At 37.2% G+C, this 17440-nt stretch overlaps 1 protein-coding gene across 4 annotated transcripts in view; it reads left to right on the forward strand.

The window, feature by feature from the left end:
• The window catches only part of VCAN (versican), a 131965-nt gene that overhangs the window by 45152 nt on the left and 69373 nt on the right, over positions 1 to 17440 (forward strand). For 2 of the 4 annotated variants that reach the window (XM_006870597.1, XM_006870599.1), the window contains exons 5-6: positions 3004 to 3300; positions 10379 to 13351. In XM_006870597.1, the coding sequence (XP_006870659.1) occupies positions 3004 to 3300; positions 10379 to 13351 (3270 nt within the window). The remainder of the gene's footprint in view (positions 1 to 3003; positions 3301 to 10378; positions 13352 to 17440) is intronic. The other 2 variants (XM_006870600.1, XM_006870598.1) reach the window with 1 other exon arrangement.

The raw sequence follows: 17440 nt of genomic DNA on the forward strand, positions 1-17440 counted from the left end.
ATAATGGACTTTCTCCACAAACTTGTTGAGACCTGCTCATATTTTGACATGGATGGGGTCACCAAAGTCAGAGTTGAGTTGATGGCAAATGTTTATTCATAGCTTGAGTCACAGGAAAGCATTATCAAAATAGGAAAGGGCCACTAACTTGCTCTTAGTATATTTTTGGTTTTGAGATCACTGTTTTTTGCCAGACTAGATAATTAAAGACAAAATTCCGTTCTCACCTCTATCTTACTTTCTTCAGTTAAGTAGAAGTGATATTTCTTTCTCTTCTTCAAATAGTTCTTATTGGGAATTTGACCTAGTTTCATCAGTAGCAATTTTAGATTTATGGTGAGAAACGGTGATATGTGTACTTTGGCTGTTTTTCCAATGACTAATATTTCTCATTTTATAAAGCTATCTATCACATACTCAGAAATGGCTGTACTAGTTTAGAATGATTGCTTGTTACATCTGGAATTAGTCAGGTGAAGATCCGAATTAAGACTGCTTGTCATGTACCAGTTGTCTGATATATCATAGAATCATACAACAGCCTCCATGAGATGGAGACAGGTCATGCAGCTGCTACAGTAATTGTTGTTGTTGTTAAGTACTGTTGAGTCAGTTCTAAAATCCTGTATAGGGTTTTCTAGGAGCAGCTGGAGAGCTCGAACTGCTGACCTTGTGGTTCAAAGAGAACTTGAAGTCTAGTGCATTAACCCGCAGGACTCCACTTCAGTAATGGACTGTCAACTTTTTAGCTTCTTCTCTAGCTCAATTTATATATAACCACTACTTGCTACATTCAAGGAGATGTTTTCTAATTCCGTGTCTGTCTTTTAACTACTTTTGCTCATATGTGAAAAGCATCATTTAATTTAAACTGATATTTTAGTAAATTGTTATTTGGCTACCTAGGTTACATTAAACTATGGAGTTTCCTAGGATATTTTATTGTAACATGCAGAAGTATAATGAGTATGCCCTTTGCTCATTGGGTCTGGTGATGAACAAAACAAATGCCCAGCTTTTACTTACTAGTCAACCAACAAAAGTAAAGGTCACCTGGACCTAGTTAGAGCCCTGGCTAGACAGCCTCTTTGTAAGAATTATAAAAAGTTACCTCCTTTGAGGTGATTCTGAAAGATTCTCTTTGGGCAAAGATAGTAGAAAAGAAGACACTCTTTCCTCTAGTTGACTGGGGTTCCTTTGCCTGGCTAAGTGGGAGCTGATGTCAAGCCTCATGCATCCCTTGGCCTTGTGCTACTGTGCAGGACATCGTCTCCATAACCATTATGATAATCCTTCCCTCCTGAAGGACGGCAGGAAATAGCATTCTGTACTGTTTCTATCCCTTTCCATCTTCAAACTCTTGGTTGGTTTCTTTTGTTGATTGGTTTGGTAGAAGTTAATCCATTTTGATGAAGATTAAAGAGCACAGCCTTCGATATGGATTACATCTCAATGTCAAGAAAACAAAAATCTTCACCAATGGACCAATAAACAACATTTTTATCAATGGAGAAAAGATTGAAGTTGTCAAGGACTTCATTCTTCTTGGATCAACTATCAACACTCACGGAAGTAGCAGTCAAGAGATCAGACGAAGTATTGCACTGGGCAAATCTGCTGCACAGGAACTTTTTAAAGTATTGAAGAGCAGAGATGTCAGCTTGAGGACTAAGGTGTGCCTGACCCAGGCCATTGTGTTTTCAATAGCCTCATATGGATGCGAAAGCTGGACAGTGAATAAGGAAGATCGTAGAAGAATTGATGCCTTTGAGTTGTGGTGTTGGAGGAGAATACTGAAAGTGCCATGGACTGCCAAAAGAACCAATAGATCTGTTTTGGAAGAGGTGCAGCCAGAGTGCTCCTTGGAGGCCAGGATGGCTAAGCTTCGTCTCTCCTACTTTGGACATATTGTCCGGAGGAAACAATTGTTGGAGAAGGATGTCGTGCTGGGTAAGGTGGAGGGTCAGAGAAAAAGAGGAAGACCCCCAACGAGATGGATCAGCCAGGTGGCATCATTGATGGACTCAAGTGTGGCAGCGGTAGTGAGGTTGGCCCAGGATCGGACATTGTTTCGTTCTGCTGTGCATGGGGTCGCTATGAGTCGGTTCCGACTCGATGGCACCTGACAACAAGAACAAATCCATTTTGATGGTAGTGATGTATTAGGAAAGGGTTCAGAATAGTAATGCTCGATTTTTAGGAAAAACAAATTGAAAATTACTTCAGTGGAAATTCAGAATAGCTTTCCTCTCCCAGCATGCAATGGAAACAAATACGTCGCAGGTTTGTTCATTAAAGAGAAAATTTATTCCCTGAATAGAAGTCCAAGGGTTCACTTGGAAAGGTGTGTTCATTTTAAAGAATTTCTTATAGTTTTAACATCAAGTAACTGCTTATGTCATCTGTAGGAACATATGCATATTATGTTATTACTTATGGTGGTGGTGGTGGATGTATGCCATCAAGTAGGTTACGACTCGTAACGATCCTGAGTAGGTTTCCAAGACTGTAATTCTTTATGGTAGCAGAAAACCTCATCTTTTTCTCATGGAGCTACTGGTGGATTTGAACTGTGGACCTTGCAGTTAGCAGTCCAATGCATAATCCACTATACTACCAGGGCTCTCTCTTTCTTATTCTACAAAAATAATAATTATAGCAAAATTATATTTTCCGCTTTATAGTATCAGGAGCTTCTACCTTAACATGAAGACAGGATTACATGCTTCCTCTAATCACTATCACTGTTTGAAATTTAAGGGTGGTGTAAATGGTTAATGTGCTCATCTGCAATCTGAAAAGTTTGGAGGTTTGAGTTCACTCAGAGGCACCTTGGAAGAAACTCAGTCACCGAAAACCGTAAGGAGCATAGTTCTACTCTTACACACACAGGGTCTTATGAACCAGAAGGGCCTCCGTGGCAACAGTTTTATTTTTTTAATATCAAAATAGGAAAGCGGTGAATGGTAGAAATTTAGGTTTTTTGCTTTCTTTTTTTTCTAGGTGTTGTGTACCACGTCACTGATCCCAATAAATTTACCTTTGAGGAAGCTGAAAAAGCGTGTGAAGAAGAGCAGGATGGCCGGCTGGCGACAGTGGGCGAACTCCACGCCGCTTGGAGGAACGGCTTTGACCAGTGTGATTACGGTTGGCTCTCAGACGCCAGTGTGCGCCACCCCGTGACTGTGGCCAGGGCACAGTGTGGAGGGGGTTTACTTGGGGTGAGAACCCTGTATCGTTTTGAGAACCAGACAGGCTTCCCTACCCCTGATAGCAGATTTGATGCCTACTGCTATAAACGTAAGTGTTTGATAACTTTTTTAAGATTACAGATTAAAAACATTATTTTGAAGGCATGCATTGGTGTTCAGCTGGCCATGGGAATGGAGTCCATGTCTTGTACTGTGTGCATGTGAATGGAAAACAGTTCAGTGACTTGTAAAAGCGAGCAAACTGAACAGCAATGATATGGCTAATGGAACAGCAAGTTTGACAAATTGATTCCTAGAGGGATGAAGAAATTCCAGGTTAAGGTCTTGATTGTGCTCTGTTGTGTGTAGAATCATAGTGCATACTTCTCAGTAAATTTATATCAACTGCACACGTTAAATGCCAATTAGATTGTTGGTGCTGTAATAGTGAAGCTGACTGTGGCTAAGTTAAATCCTTGAATTGTGTTTATCTTGTCCTAGTATGAGACCACTCTTTCTTTGAAATGGCTGAGAATTTAAATGTCAGTAGTAGCAGGTGAGTACTTGGAGCTGACATGGATAATCATCATATTCAACTCACAGTTAAAAATGAACTATGCTAAGAATACAAATCTCCACTTACCTCATTTTATTTCAGGTAATGGAAATATGTGCCTATTATTGACTAATTCTATAATATTATAATGAAGTAGAATATAACATAAAATAACTTCAGTTAGGTTGACTGCTTAACACTATTTTTAAGTAACATTTTCCAACACTTATGATTATTTTAATTTTTCAGATGACCTATATTGTTTCAACTATAGTAGTCACATGAGAAAAGTATTATAGACTGCTCAATTGAACAAGCAAATATTTTAGAGTCTCACTTGTATTTACTGTAGAGTCAATATTGGGCTAGTTAAACAAAGACCTCCCAGAAATTCTGGTAGCCTTGGGTAATTAGAAGATGGAGCCATGCAAAAATTGTTTTGAGGTTTTTAAGATACCTTGTAGTGACAACATATGAAGGGGTTTCAAAAGTTCATGAAAAAATGTAATTCAAAGACAATGGAATTTTTCCATGAACTTCTTGAAGCCTCGTCATATAAATAAAATCAGTAGAAAATACTTTGTTATGTAATTGGTTTCTAAAGGGAAATACTCTGGCATTCCTTATCAACCAAAAAGATACAGCTGTGATATCAAGAGTGAGAAAAAAAAAGGAAAAGAGCTAAGATTCCCCAACTTGGATTTTCCCTTTAGGCTTAACTTTCTGAGTGCTCAAACCACCTGTTGTGTATTTAACTCAAGACAAGCTGGTCAATCTTTTAGAGATCATTGAAAAACTAGCAGTTTTTCCCCCAAGCTCTGAAACACCAGTCTCCCTTAAGAATTTTCAGGAAAATAAACAAACAACAAAAAACCTTCTCCCTAGAAGCAAAAAGCCATGCATTCCTTTAGGCCATGTTATCTCAAGTAGCTCAGGCTCTAGAAGCAATTTTACATTGTGATTATGATTAAGGAGAAAAACAGGGTTTCCAACTAATTCATTCTGGTTTTTTTTCTCTGCTGAGAATTTGCATTTCCCCCCCTGATACACTGAATCAGAATCTACTTTTTAATAAAACCTGTAAGTAATGCTTATGTATACTAGCAACACTTGGGGGTATACAAGACGTACCTGGAGATCTTGTTAAAATGTCGATTCTGATTAAGTATGTCTGGGGTGGAAAAGCAAATTCTTAGTAGGGAGTTGAACCAGAATGAGCAGTTGGGAGCCTTGGAACAAAGTTGTTATGTGGACTGGTCAGGGTTGGAAAGATTAAATTAGGAATATGGTATTGGTGGTAGAAGTGGATGTGTGCCTTAGAGTTGGTTCTGACTCCTAGCAACCCAGCGCAGGGTTTCCAAGCCTGTAAATGTTTACTGGAGCAGAAAACCTTGTTCTTCTCCACCTGAGTGGCTGGTAGGTTCAAACTGCTGACCTCGCGATTAGCAGCCCTACTATTCTACTGGGGCTCCTTAGGGCTATTCAGTTTGACTGGTTTGCCTAATATTATATGCTCTTGTACTTTATAAGGGAGCCCTGGTGGTACAATGTTTAAAAGTACTTGACTACTAACCAAAAGGTGGATAGTTTGAACTCAACCAGCGGCTCCAAGGGAGAACAGGTGGAAGTCTGTTTCCTCAAAGATTTATAGTTTTGGAAACCGTAGGCAGTTCTATTCTGTCTTATGGGGTCACTATGATGGTGGTATAAGACAAAGTACAACTGCCTCATACGGTGTGGTGGTGAACTTCTGGTATGGCGCTGGAATAAAAGCGTGGGACTGCAGGGTCCGTTTGAACTGTAAGACTGGTGGTTCAAACTCACCAGCTGTTCCTTGGAAACTGTATACTGGGTGGCTATGAGTTGGAACCAACTTGATGGCACTTAACAATAACAACAGCTGTGGTGGTGTTGGTTGTGTGCCATTGAGTCGGTTCCACTTCATAGTGTCCCTCTAAGACTGTAAATCTTTAAGGGAGTAGAAAGCTTTATCTGTCTCCTGAGTAGTGGTTGGTAGATTCAAACTGCTGACCTTGAGGTTAGCAGCCCAGTGCATAATCCACTGTGCTACTACAGCTCCAGGGTCACTATGAGTCAGAATTAACTTTGTGCAGTGAGTTTGGGTTTGGGTGCATTGTTGTTGTTGTCAAGTGCCGTTGAGTTGGTTCTGACTCATAGCGACCCTGTAGGGTTTCCGAGGAGCAGCAGATGAGTTTGAACCACCGTCCTTGGGGTTTGCAGTCCAGGGCTGATCCCATAGCACCAAACCAGGAGTGCTTGGGTGCATTAGAAAACATTTAAACAATATTTTTTAAAAAAAAAGCTTTAAAGCAATTTTTTTTGGGTCTGACGTTAAAATTTAAATCAAAGCCTGTCTATAGCCTTAAAAAAAAGTATTGTTTCAAAATTCATCCTGATAGATTTTATATTATTTATTTAAATGAGGAATTCACATAAATGTGTGAATTACATGCATTCAAATAGAATCAACAACTAAAACTAATGGAAAATCCAAACAAAGATAGAAAGTTTAGATTCAATTTTTTTTTTTCTCATTTATTCACTTGAATCTACATAGGCATATAATGGATTCTCTCCCCACCCCACAAAAGTTATAAGTTAGACTCTGTTTTTCCATACCTAAGACCCTATCATATTCAACATTTATTCTGTATATAAAAAGTTAAGAGAGCTTATATATCATTGAAGTTCTTAAACAATACATAATGCCAGTTTCTCCAAAATTACAAATTTATTTTTCAGATTTTCTTTTAATATATGAGGGAAGTTTAAAATTTTTCAAGGAAAAATTGAGTTACAAGAGAATGGCATTCTTCCAGGAACTTTTTTGAAGTCCCCTCTTATGTTTTAAATAATTAAAAAAATAAATGTAGGTTGTTTTTTTCCCCCTAAATTCTGTAGCATAAAACATGTGAGGATTATGACTTTAGCTACAGTTCTAAAAATGATTTTAAATATTTACTTAAGTAATTAAATACAGGCATTTAAAAATATCAGTATATCAGGGTCGCTGTAAGTCAGAAGCGACTCCATGGCACATAACAACAACAACAACAGCATTTCATATACTATCTTATTTATATATTGGTTTATTTCTCAGATTGGCTGACCCTTCTAAACTGTGGTCAGTTTGTTTTCTTTTTTTTTTATGCCCTAGATCCTAATCTTACTGTAGATGCAAAAACTAGTCCTGTTTGAACTGGTATTCCAAAAAGATTTCTGTGTATTGAAATTGGATCTGTTAGCATTCAATTATTTATAACATTTTAAAAAGATAATTTGAACTCCAGGCTCATTGTTCCAACTTTCACCCTTTCCTCAGCTGAGTCCAGATTAACCTATTGGATACCCATTCTATTGATAACTTCCCAAGTGTATGCATATTTATGTCTAGCAAACATAATGTAAAAAAGTAAATTTAAAATTACTCATCTGGCTTTAATGTAGGCAGTATGGGTATGAGTTAATTGACTATCATGCTGCTAATAGGGTGTTATAAGTGAGAAGGAAAATCTTCCTTATGTCTCATCACAGAAGCACACAGATAGCCCATAGGACATAAAATACCACAACTATAGTGATATAAAACATCTGTGTGGCAGACAGCTGCAAAATTTGGAAGGGAGCTTTCATGGGGGAATGAAGCAAGCTGATTTTTATTGGCTTTCTCAGTAATGAAGTTGAAAGGACATTGGTAATTTTCCAAGATAAAAGCTTCTCCATGTGAATGTATCTTGTGGACAATCTGGAGTTCTGTTTCCACCTTTGTAATTGTCAACATTAATATAGTGATATTCATGTTCAAGACATCTCTTTGTAGATGTTTTGTAGATGTGTTTGTAAAAAAATTTTTTTTTTTCACCAAGGCTGGAACAAATTTTGCAAATAATCAGATTCACTAAGTGAATCAGCTGCTGAACTGATGGAAAAGCCACTCAACCCCAAACGGAAGTCTGAGGTTTTCCATTCCAAATAGTAGAATTAATTAAGTTAATTATAAGCAGACTTTTTAACAGGGGCTTCAAATTATTGAAAGGTCTTATTTTTAAAACTAGAGTCACATAAATCCTAGCATAGAACAGGACATACTATTATCATTTTAGAGTCCTGGTGTGGAGCTGTGGGTTAATGCGCTGAACTGCAAACTCGGCTTGAACCGCAAGGTTGGCGGTGTAAGCTCACCAGCTGCTCTTTGTTAACCCTCTACAGGGTTGCTATGGGTCAGAACCAACTTAATGACACTTAACAACAACAACAACAGCATTATCATTTTACTATGTTGTGGGCTAGAGGAAGATAACACAAACTAGAAGATAATCATTGACAATGAAATGGAAATATTTATTTTAAAAACCCAAGTCTCTAATTTTAAAAAGTGCCATAAAGATATTTTCACAGCACTGGAGAGATTTGCTAGTACAGAAGTTGAGTTGGACTATTAAGGAGATCTAAGTCACATATCTCTGTTTGACCCTAATAGCATATCATCTCCCTAAAAGTTCATTTAATCAGTTATAGAAACACTCAGAGGGAAAACATAAAATTCACTTTCTCTTTATTATCAATAATAATATGATTAAAATTTCTTTTACATTTATTTGCTAAGTGTTTATGTTATGCTTCCATGGAAACTTTCTCTGTACCTATCATTTACAATTTCCCCAAAGAATGCAGTTATAAGACATGAAATTTGGCAGTTAAGTGAGGTAACCATTGTGGAATTTCAGAGGATAGAGAATTGAAATAAAAGAAAAATAGCCACATTTTTGGTCCTTAACTTTTTTCATGTCAATCAAAATAGACCAAAGCTTCTGCCAAGATTTAAAGGCAGACAAAAACCCAAACTTTTCTCTAAAAGGGAAAAGGTACCATTCATGGTTTTCAAAAACTCTAAATCTCATTTTAGGAGCGTGGTAGCTTTTTAGGATAACTGGTCTGCGAATCACAAGGTTGGTGGTTCAAGCCCACCAGCTACTCCATAGGAGAAAAATGAGGCTCTCTGCTCCTGTAATGATTTACAGCCTTTAAAACTCTATGAGTTGGAACCTAGTAGATGGCACTTAACAACAACAACAAATCTCTTTTTATGTTTTGTTTTGTTTAAATATAAATAAATAGTGAAAGACTTAAGAATATTTCAAACTACCATAATATAAAAGGCCATGAAGTTTTCATTATAAAAATAATGAGTTGGAACTTTAAAATTGTCCAGAGAATGACCACAGCTAATAATAGTCCATACCAATAACAACTAAGGAACCTATTACAGCCAATCTGATTTACAACAAAAATCACATCACTTTATCATTAAGTTTTGACAGAGCAGATTGAGTTAAAAATGCCCAATTTTGTTTTCCAAATGATTATTAAAAGTGAGACACAAGATAATATAGATACAATAGCTATCACCACTTTTCTTAGGGAGAATAGGCATTCCCTCAGTACAGCTAGTTTTAAATCCCATCATTGTAGTAAAGCAATGGCTACAGGTTTCCTCGGAATTGTTTTCTCAGTTTACTGGCAGATTGGATTTGATTTTCAAAAGTAAAAGTACTGTCTTTTTTTTTTTTTTTAACTTAATGTACTAGGTTGCTGATTTTTTCTTATGTTAAGAAGGAATCTTATATATAACACTGACTTTTATACTAAAATTTAATTTCTTGAAACCAGCCAGGCCATTCTTTGTAGATATGGAGGCATTATGATGTAACATTTTGTGATAACATATTGCCTGAGTCCTTTCTTTTTGATGCTTCTGGTTGTTTCTAGTAATTTGTAATTACAGGCCTAAAATGTATCATGAGGGTATATGTGGTCTACATTTGTACTTCATGCTAAAGAAAATCTAGAACCGAGACCCTTATGAGTCATAAATGTAGTATGTAGAACATAGAAAAAAAGGTAGAACCACAACAAATGGCTAGCGGTCTTTGCCAGAAACATTTTCTAATGTAAAAAAACAAGGCCACACAACAGATTTGTCAGTAAGATGAAGACAAATGTCAAACACCTGGAATCAGATGAAGAGTGGTATTAAAGTTTAATATCCTGTTTTTTTCTGAAAGTTTTCACATTATGGGCGATGTAATGGTTTGTATCTAGCACTGTTGCATTTGATGTGGCTTTTTTGTTGTGTTACAATCTGAGACACTCCCTCTCCCATGAGACAATATGCAGCTTTAGAAGGACAAAGTGTGTGGAGAGAGCTAGAAACAGGCTATAGAAGCTTCCAGAATAGTAGCACAAACTTCCCCTACTAGGGTTCTGGTTAAATAAATCCATCTGCTATACCCAAACTCTACATTACAATACGTATATTTTAATGATACAGTGATATTTAAAAAAAAACAAGACCAGCCATTCACACCTCTGGGTAGAAGCAGCAGTAAAAAGAACAATTGATCCATTTATAACAATTAAATGTTCAATTGTCTGCCTTTGGATACTCTTTAGTTTTTAGACTCCCCTTTTCATCACGGAACACATTTGGGAACCCCCACTCTCACCCCCCGCCACAAAGCACACAGCAACAAACACAATTAACAAACACTGGAGGTGCAACTTTTTACTAGTAGCTTGTCTAATCAACTCTTTGAAATTATTTTTCTAGCTAAACAGAATATATCAGAGGCTACAACCATCGAATTGAATATCCTCGCAGAAACTACATCACCCAGTTTATCCAAGGAACCACAAATAGTATCTGACAGAACAACAGCTATCATGCCTTTAATCAGCGAGTTACCTGCCATGACAACAAAGTTCCCTCCAGTGGGATACATAGTCAATATTGAACAGAAAGGCCCAGTTCAATCTCAGACTGTCACAGAATCACCCACACCTTTGGGGGGTATCAAGAAGCCATGGGATATGGATTACTTGCCTTCTACTTCAGGACCTCTTGGGAAGCCAGACATATCTACAAGTAAGGAAGAAGTTGCCAAAAGTACAACTGTCATCTATCATGCTACTGATTCATGGGATGGTGTCACAGAAGATACACAAACAGAAGAATTGATTACACAAGTTGAGCAAATAGAAGTGGGTCCTTTGGTAACATCTGTGGCTAACTCAAAGCACACGTCTTCCAAGGAATTCTCTGTAACTGAAACACCATTTCTATCCATGAGAATGACCATGGAATCCAAAACTGAAAAGAAAACAGAAAGCATTACTTCTGAATCAGTGACCACAAACCACTATGAATTCACTTTGGGAAATGATGATGATGAAGACAGAATAATGACAGTTACACCTAATCAGAACACCTTGGTCTCTATCCAAATACCTGAAGTTATTACAGTGTCAAAGACTTCAGAAGACACCACTCACACTCAACTAGAGGAATCAGAGTCGATCTCGGCTTCCCCTGTTCACACTGCTACTGTGGCTGACAATGATGAATCATTCATGGACAACAGGAAAGAGACACAAACTACTAATGGTATAACTGAAGATTTGGGGGCCCAGCGTGTATCTACCACACCTTTTCTACCACAGCATCAGACAGAAGTAGAATTGTTTCCTTTTTCTGGTGATAAAAGATTAACAGAGGAAGTTATTTATTCCTCTCCACAAACAGAAATGACACAAGGAAGCGAAAGATTAGAAACACAAAAGCCAGAAATCAGAACAGATACTTATACCAATGATGAAATGCAAACAAATATCACCAAATATCCATTTATTAGAAAAATCGAGGAAGAATTCTTCTCTGGAATGAAGATTTCTACAACATCCTCTGAGAAAATTCATCCTACGGGGTCTTCTGTAGAAATGACCAAATTTTTGGGGTCTCCAGCACTGACAACCATGAAGCCAAGCATGCAGACAAAAGAAGAAAAAGATATGGAAGATGAATTTGTAACAACTGTGTTTGCATTCGAAACGGATGGTAATCAAGGTACAACCAAGAATGGTGAGGGTGTTACAACAGTGCATTTGACACAAAGTACCTTAAGTGAAGAGATAGTCACTGTATCAAAATGGTCATGGGATGAAGATAACACTACATCAAAGCCTTCAGAGTATACAGATCCTGAAGGGTCTCCGAAATTGTCTCCTGCTGTACTTACTACAGTAGGAGGGAATGGAAAGGATGAAGAAATCCCAAGACTAACTGATGATGAAGATGAATTTACTGTCATTGTAGATAGTACTCAAAAGCCGTTTGAGGAGACAACTGAGGAATACTTAACAAACCATGGAAAATTCACAGTTAGACTTCAACCAACAACGTCAGTTAATATTACAGAAAAGTCAACTTTGAGAGACTCTACTCTTGAAGAAAGAGTTCCATCTATCTCAAGAACTGAAGGACAAGTTGATTTTGCAACCACAGAAGGAAGTACTCTGGACGAAGGAGCAGATATGGACATCTCGAAGCCAATGCCTACGGTTCCCCAATTTGAACTCACTTCATATGTGGAAGGATTGGCATTTGTTAGTTATAGTAGCACCCAACAGCCTACTACTTATGTAGATAATTCTCACACCATTCCTCTTTCTGTAATTCCTAAGAAAGAATGGGGAGTTTTGGTACCCTTTGTTCCATCAGAAGGGGAAGTACTAGGTGAGCCTTCTCAAGACATACGTGTCATTAATGAGTCTCACCTAGAAGCAACTATTTCTCCTGAAACCATAAGACCAACAACAGAAATTCCACAGGGAACAACTCAGCAAGAACTTCATTGGAAAGAACAGACCGCAGAGCCACCAGTTCCGGCTCCCAGTTCTATAGCTCAAACACCCACAGAGGCACCATTGGATGAACAAGACAGTGATGGATCAGCGTATCCAATCCCAGAAGACAAACTGGTGACAGCTTCTGAGAAAGTTCCCATTTTAGAAACAACTTCAGTTGGAAAAGTTGAGCACAGTATGTCATATCCACCTGGTCCTATAACTGAGCACAAAGTCAAAATGGATGAAATGGGAACACTAATACCAAGTGTGGGGACAAAAGTATTAAGCCCAAAGCCTGAATACAAATATGAGACAGAAAGTAGTCCAAGGGAATTTGAATCACCTTTGAGCCCTTTCAGCACCCATGTTACCAAGCTGATAGAAGAAACCACTACTGAGAAAAGAGAGAAAACATCTCCAGATTATTTTGATTTAGGTTCGGGATTACTTGAAAAGCCCAAAGTTACAGAACACTCAGAATTTTCAACAATTAAATATACAGTTTCAAATGATATTACTGCTACCTTTAGTTCAGTAGACAAATTTTACACAATTTCAACACCTATGCCCTCTTCAGCATCTACTGAGAAACCACCTCTCATTGACAGGGAACCTGGTGAGGAAACAACCAGTGACATGGTAATCATTGGAGAATCAACATCTCGTGTTCTTCCCACTACCTTGGATGATATTGTAGCTAAGGAAACAGAAGCCGAAATTGACAGAGAATATTTCACAACTTCAAGTACTTCTTCTGCACAGCCAACAAGACCACCCACCGTGGAAGGCAAAGAGACCCTCAGACCTGAGGCAGTTTCTACTCCAGAACCCACGCTGGAGACAAAATTCCACCCTGACATAAATGTTTATATTATTGAGGTCAGAGAAAACAAGACAGGTAAGTCTTTGCTTTCTAGACATACCATTCGAGACAATCAGCATTTTATCTTGAAAGTTACATTGGGGAATAAAAGTCAACATATCAAATTCTGCTATTAGAAGAGAACTGGAGTGTGAAAAAAAATGTATTTTAGCTTTATCTATTTGTACAGGAATTGGAAGAATATGTCAAACAATTTGGAAGAATGTTAGATATGGTTTTATTTGGAAAGTTATAAGAAGGCCTGCTTTGTCATCTAATATAACCAAATCATCACTGTTACATCACTTCAGAACATGCAGAACAAATGTTTTAATTTCAGTGTCTTTCCATGCATTACTACTCAAATGTAGCACTAGACTGTGTTAACATTCCATTGGTCTTTAACTATTAACCTTCAGCACTTACAATGCAGACAGCTAAAACGGTATGGCATATCCCTGAGGTCATAGTGCGCCATCTTGAAATTTGCTTTTGTTTTTCTCTTCCAGGATTTTGTTGACTGATTATACCTCTTGTGAGAGGATAATAGGTGTTATAGTTTGAATGTCATTTTAATGAAAATTCAACGTGTTTTTACAGCTGTTAATCTTTTTGTTTGTTACTTTATGGGGCTTTATTTAGAAAAAAATGTAATCTAGACTAGTTCAGTTTAGGCACTGTGATAATTTCAGAGTTGAAATATCAGCAGTTGGCTATTTTAGCATTACCTTTCTTTCCTACAAACTAGGCCATAGTGTTTATTTTGTGATTTGTTTTGTCTCTAGAAATATTTGTGATGCCTATTCTCAAATATTTTAGCTTTCTGACAGAATTCTTAAAAGCTGTTTCTTTCCACTGATTCACATTTGCAATTCTCATTACCAAATATGACATATTCCCTCCCAAAGTGAAACCACACAATCTTTTCATTTTCGTAAGCTCAGTGGAGAATGCAGAGCATATACAGTCCAATTGATTCAGGCTTGTTTATCTCTTTTTAATTTAGAAGTCAAGATCACCAAATTTTGTAAGTTGCTGCATTCTAGGATAATATGAGAATTTTTTTTTTTAAATCTAACTTGAAGAAAATGCCTGACTAGAAGAAAATCTTTGAAGCCAAGTTCTCTCTTACTGTCGAGTTGTTCGCTTTGTTGTTAAATGTCGTCAAGTCGATTCCAACCCATAGCAATCCTGTATAGGGTTTCCGAGGAGCAAGTGGTGAGCTTGAACCATCAACCTTGCAGTTCAAATGACTTTGCAGTCTGATGCATTAGCTCACAGCACCATACCAGGACTCTATAGGCTCTCATTTTTCCTCTGGTTGATGTTATCCTCAATAAAGTGTGCAGGAGTGCACATTTTGGAAGCATCCGGTAGCTCTATTGTCAAATCAGCTGGCTTCTAGGTGGAAACTTCATGGCTTCTAGAGGCTTCTTGTGTGGTGCTGTAGATGGACTGCTAACCACAAACCCACCAGCCGCTCCTTGGAAACTCTATGCATTGTTGCCATGAGTTGGAACCCACTCCATGACAATTAACAACATAAGCTTCAACTAATGCTGAATTTTATCATTTAAAAGCTCTCTCAGAGAAGTGAATAGTAGAGAATGGAATATATTCCCAGAGCATTCAAATTAATTCTCACTTCCCAATACACTTTAAAGAGACTCGGACTGAAGCATTATTTTCTGATAATAATGCTGTTTGTTGGAAACCACTTTCCTTTTCTACTTCTGTTCACTTAAGTCAGAAGAGAAGAATTTCCAAGCAAATAAGAATAAGAATTTCTGTTAGTAGGTTTGGAAAAAGGAACAGGAAGATAATGCTATGGAAAAGAAAGATAAGAAGCAAAAAAGATAAATACTTAACCTTTGAAATGAAAGCAAAAAGCAAAATACTAAACTTTGACTTGAGAATTTTTTCAAGCATTTGAATTAGAAGTTTCCCTCAATTTAGATTTCTCTCGCTAGTATAGATACTGTGTTGTTAGGTACCATTGAGTCAGTTCTGCCTCACGGTGACCTTGTATACAACGGAACAAAATACTGCCTGGTCCTATGTCATCCTCAAAGTCATTGCTGTGTGGAGCCCATTGTGGCAGCCACTCTTATCAATCCATCATTTTGAGGGTCGTCTTCTTTTTCACTGACCCTTTAGTAAACCTAGCATGATGTCCTTCTCCAGGGACTGATTCTTCCTGATCAAATGTCCAAAGTACAAGAGACAAAGTCTCACCATTCTTGCTTCTGTTCTAAGGAGCCTTCTGGCTGTACTTCTTCCAATGCAGACTTGTTCGTTCTTCCAGTCATACTTGGTATATTCAGTATTCTTCACCAGTACCATAATTCAAGTACATCAATTCTTCAGTCTTCCTTAAGTTGAGTTATAATAATATAGAAAGCAATAAAAATAGCCTACATTTTATAACTTTTTAATGGGAAACTGTGTGTTGAGGTTAGAGTGATCAAATTCTAAAATGGAAAAAAATGGAAACTTGATCTTTCTGGAAGAATTGACAGTCTTCACAAAAATGATGTAAGTTTATGAACAGTTACTTGAAATGGAAGGTCTGAGCAACTCAATCCTTGTAGCAATTTATACAAAGTTGTACATTTGTGTTTGAGTTAGGGACTTAATTCAGTTGGGACTGGCAGACATGATTGGGGTCTCTTACTTACTCTGTTTTAATACATGGGATGACAGTCAGTCATTAAACTATTTTTTGTTCAGTATTGTGTCACTGTATGGTAAACACTCATCTGCAAGGTCAGTTTGAACTGCGGGGTTGGCGGTTCAAACTCACCAGCTGCTCCTTGGAAAGTACACAAGGTTGCTATGTGTCCGAACCAACTGACAGTACTTAACAACAAAAACAACATTGATAACAGTTAGATAATTCTGTGCAAAAGGAGACCTGATTGCCTCCATCAAGACAAGATTCCAGTGTGTGTGTTGTTGTTTTGTTTTTTTTTTTGTATGGAACATGTATCTACTGATTTGTCTGTTCAGCTCTCTATATAAGTGTGCATCTATTATCTGTTTATCATCTACCTCTATTTTTGCGACCTCCTTTGGAGGCTTTCTTAAGACTAAAAGTGGCATTTATTGTGATAAAACAATGAGGTTTATTCAGATCCAACTGCTTATTTATACCGTCTGTGAAAAATTTACTTTTTAAAACATTTTTAACATTGTCAAACCAAAACTCTAAAGTTAATGAGTTCTAAGGCAGGTGTATAAATTAATAAGAAAAAATGAAGAAGCATATGTATGTGGAAAACCAACTTTTTTTTTTTTATCAAGGTTCACTTTTCCAGACTGGAAAATTCTTTGGTATATGTAATGAACTTGCATAAATCCATTCACAAGCTTACAATTTCCTTCTCCATGTACTGTGTACCAAGTAAGCAAAAACACCATGCATGCTACACTAAACCTAGGCATTGTTTTACTAGGCAAGTCATATAAATCGTGATTTTTTTTTTTTAAACTATGAAATGAAACATGCTACTCAGGACACATTTATGTTTATTTGTTCAAGTGGTTCATAATAGCAAGTTAGGGTGTTGTTGCTAGAAGGAAACCATAGTTAGCAGTTAAAAAAAATCTAAAGGAACTTTTCAGCTCATAAAACTTTTATGAGCTGAAAATGCTACGGGGTATGTTTAACCGTGGTTCAGGGGATACTGAGAACATGACTCCTGTCTATTTCAAGAGTAATTTGCACACCTGTATTTTGAAAAGCTATTGAAAGGTTTTCTTTGTGAACATGTATAAAGGCTACAGAGCTTAGAGATGTAGGAAGAGTTCCTTCAATTCTGGACTTTTAATTTTTATTTTTATAGCATTCCTCTCATATAAAATGTCACAAGCTAGTGTAACAAAATTGTGAATGTTTACAAAGCTGATGTGCTAGTATCTTTAAATAGAATTTGGAAAAGTACAGGTATTAAATACAAACATTGTTAGGCAAAGGTTCAATTAGAACCTTAGTTTATTAATAATAAAAGTATAAATTCATACATACTATTTACTGGCGCTGTGGGTTAATGCGCCAGACTGTAAAGCTGTTTGAACTGCAAGGTCGGTGGTTCAAGCTTACTAGTTGCTCTATAGGGTCGCAAT

Source organism: Chrysochloris asiatica, unplaced genomic scaffold, assembly GCF_000296735.1.
Source record: "Chrysochloris asiatica unplaced genomic scaffold, ChrAsi1.0 scaffold00145, whole genome shotgun sequence".
Taxonomy (NCBI): domain Eukaryota; kingdom Metazoa; phylum Chordata; class Mammalia; order Afrosoricida; family Chrysochloridae; genus Chrysochloris; species Chrysochloris asiatica.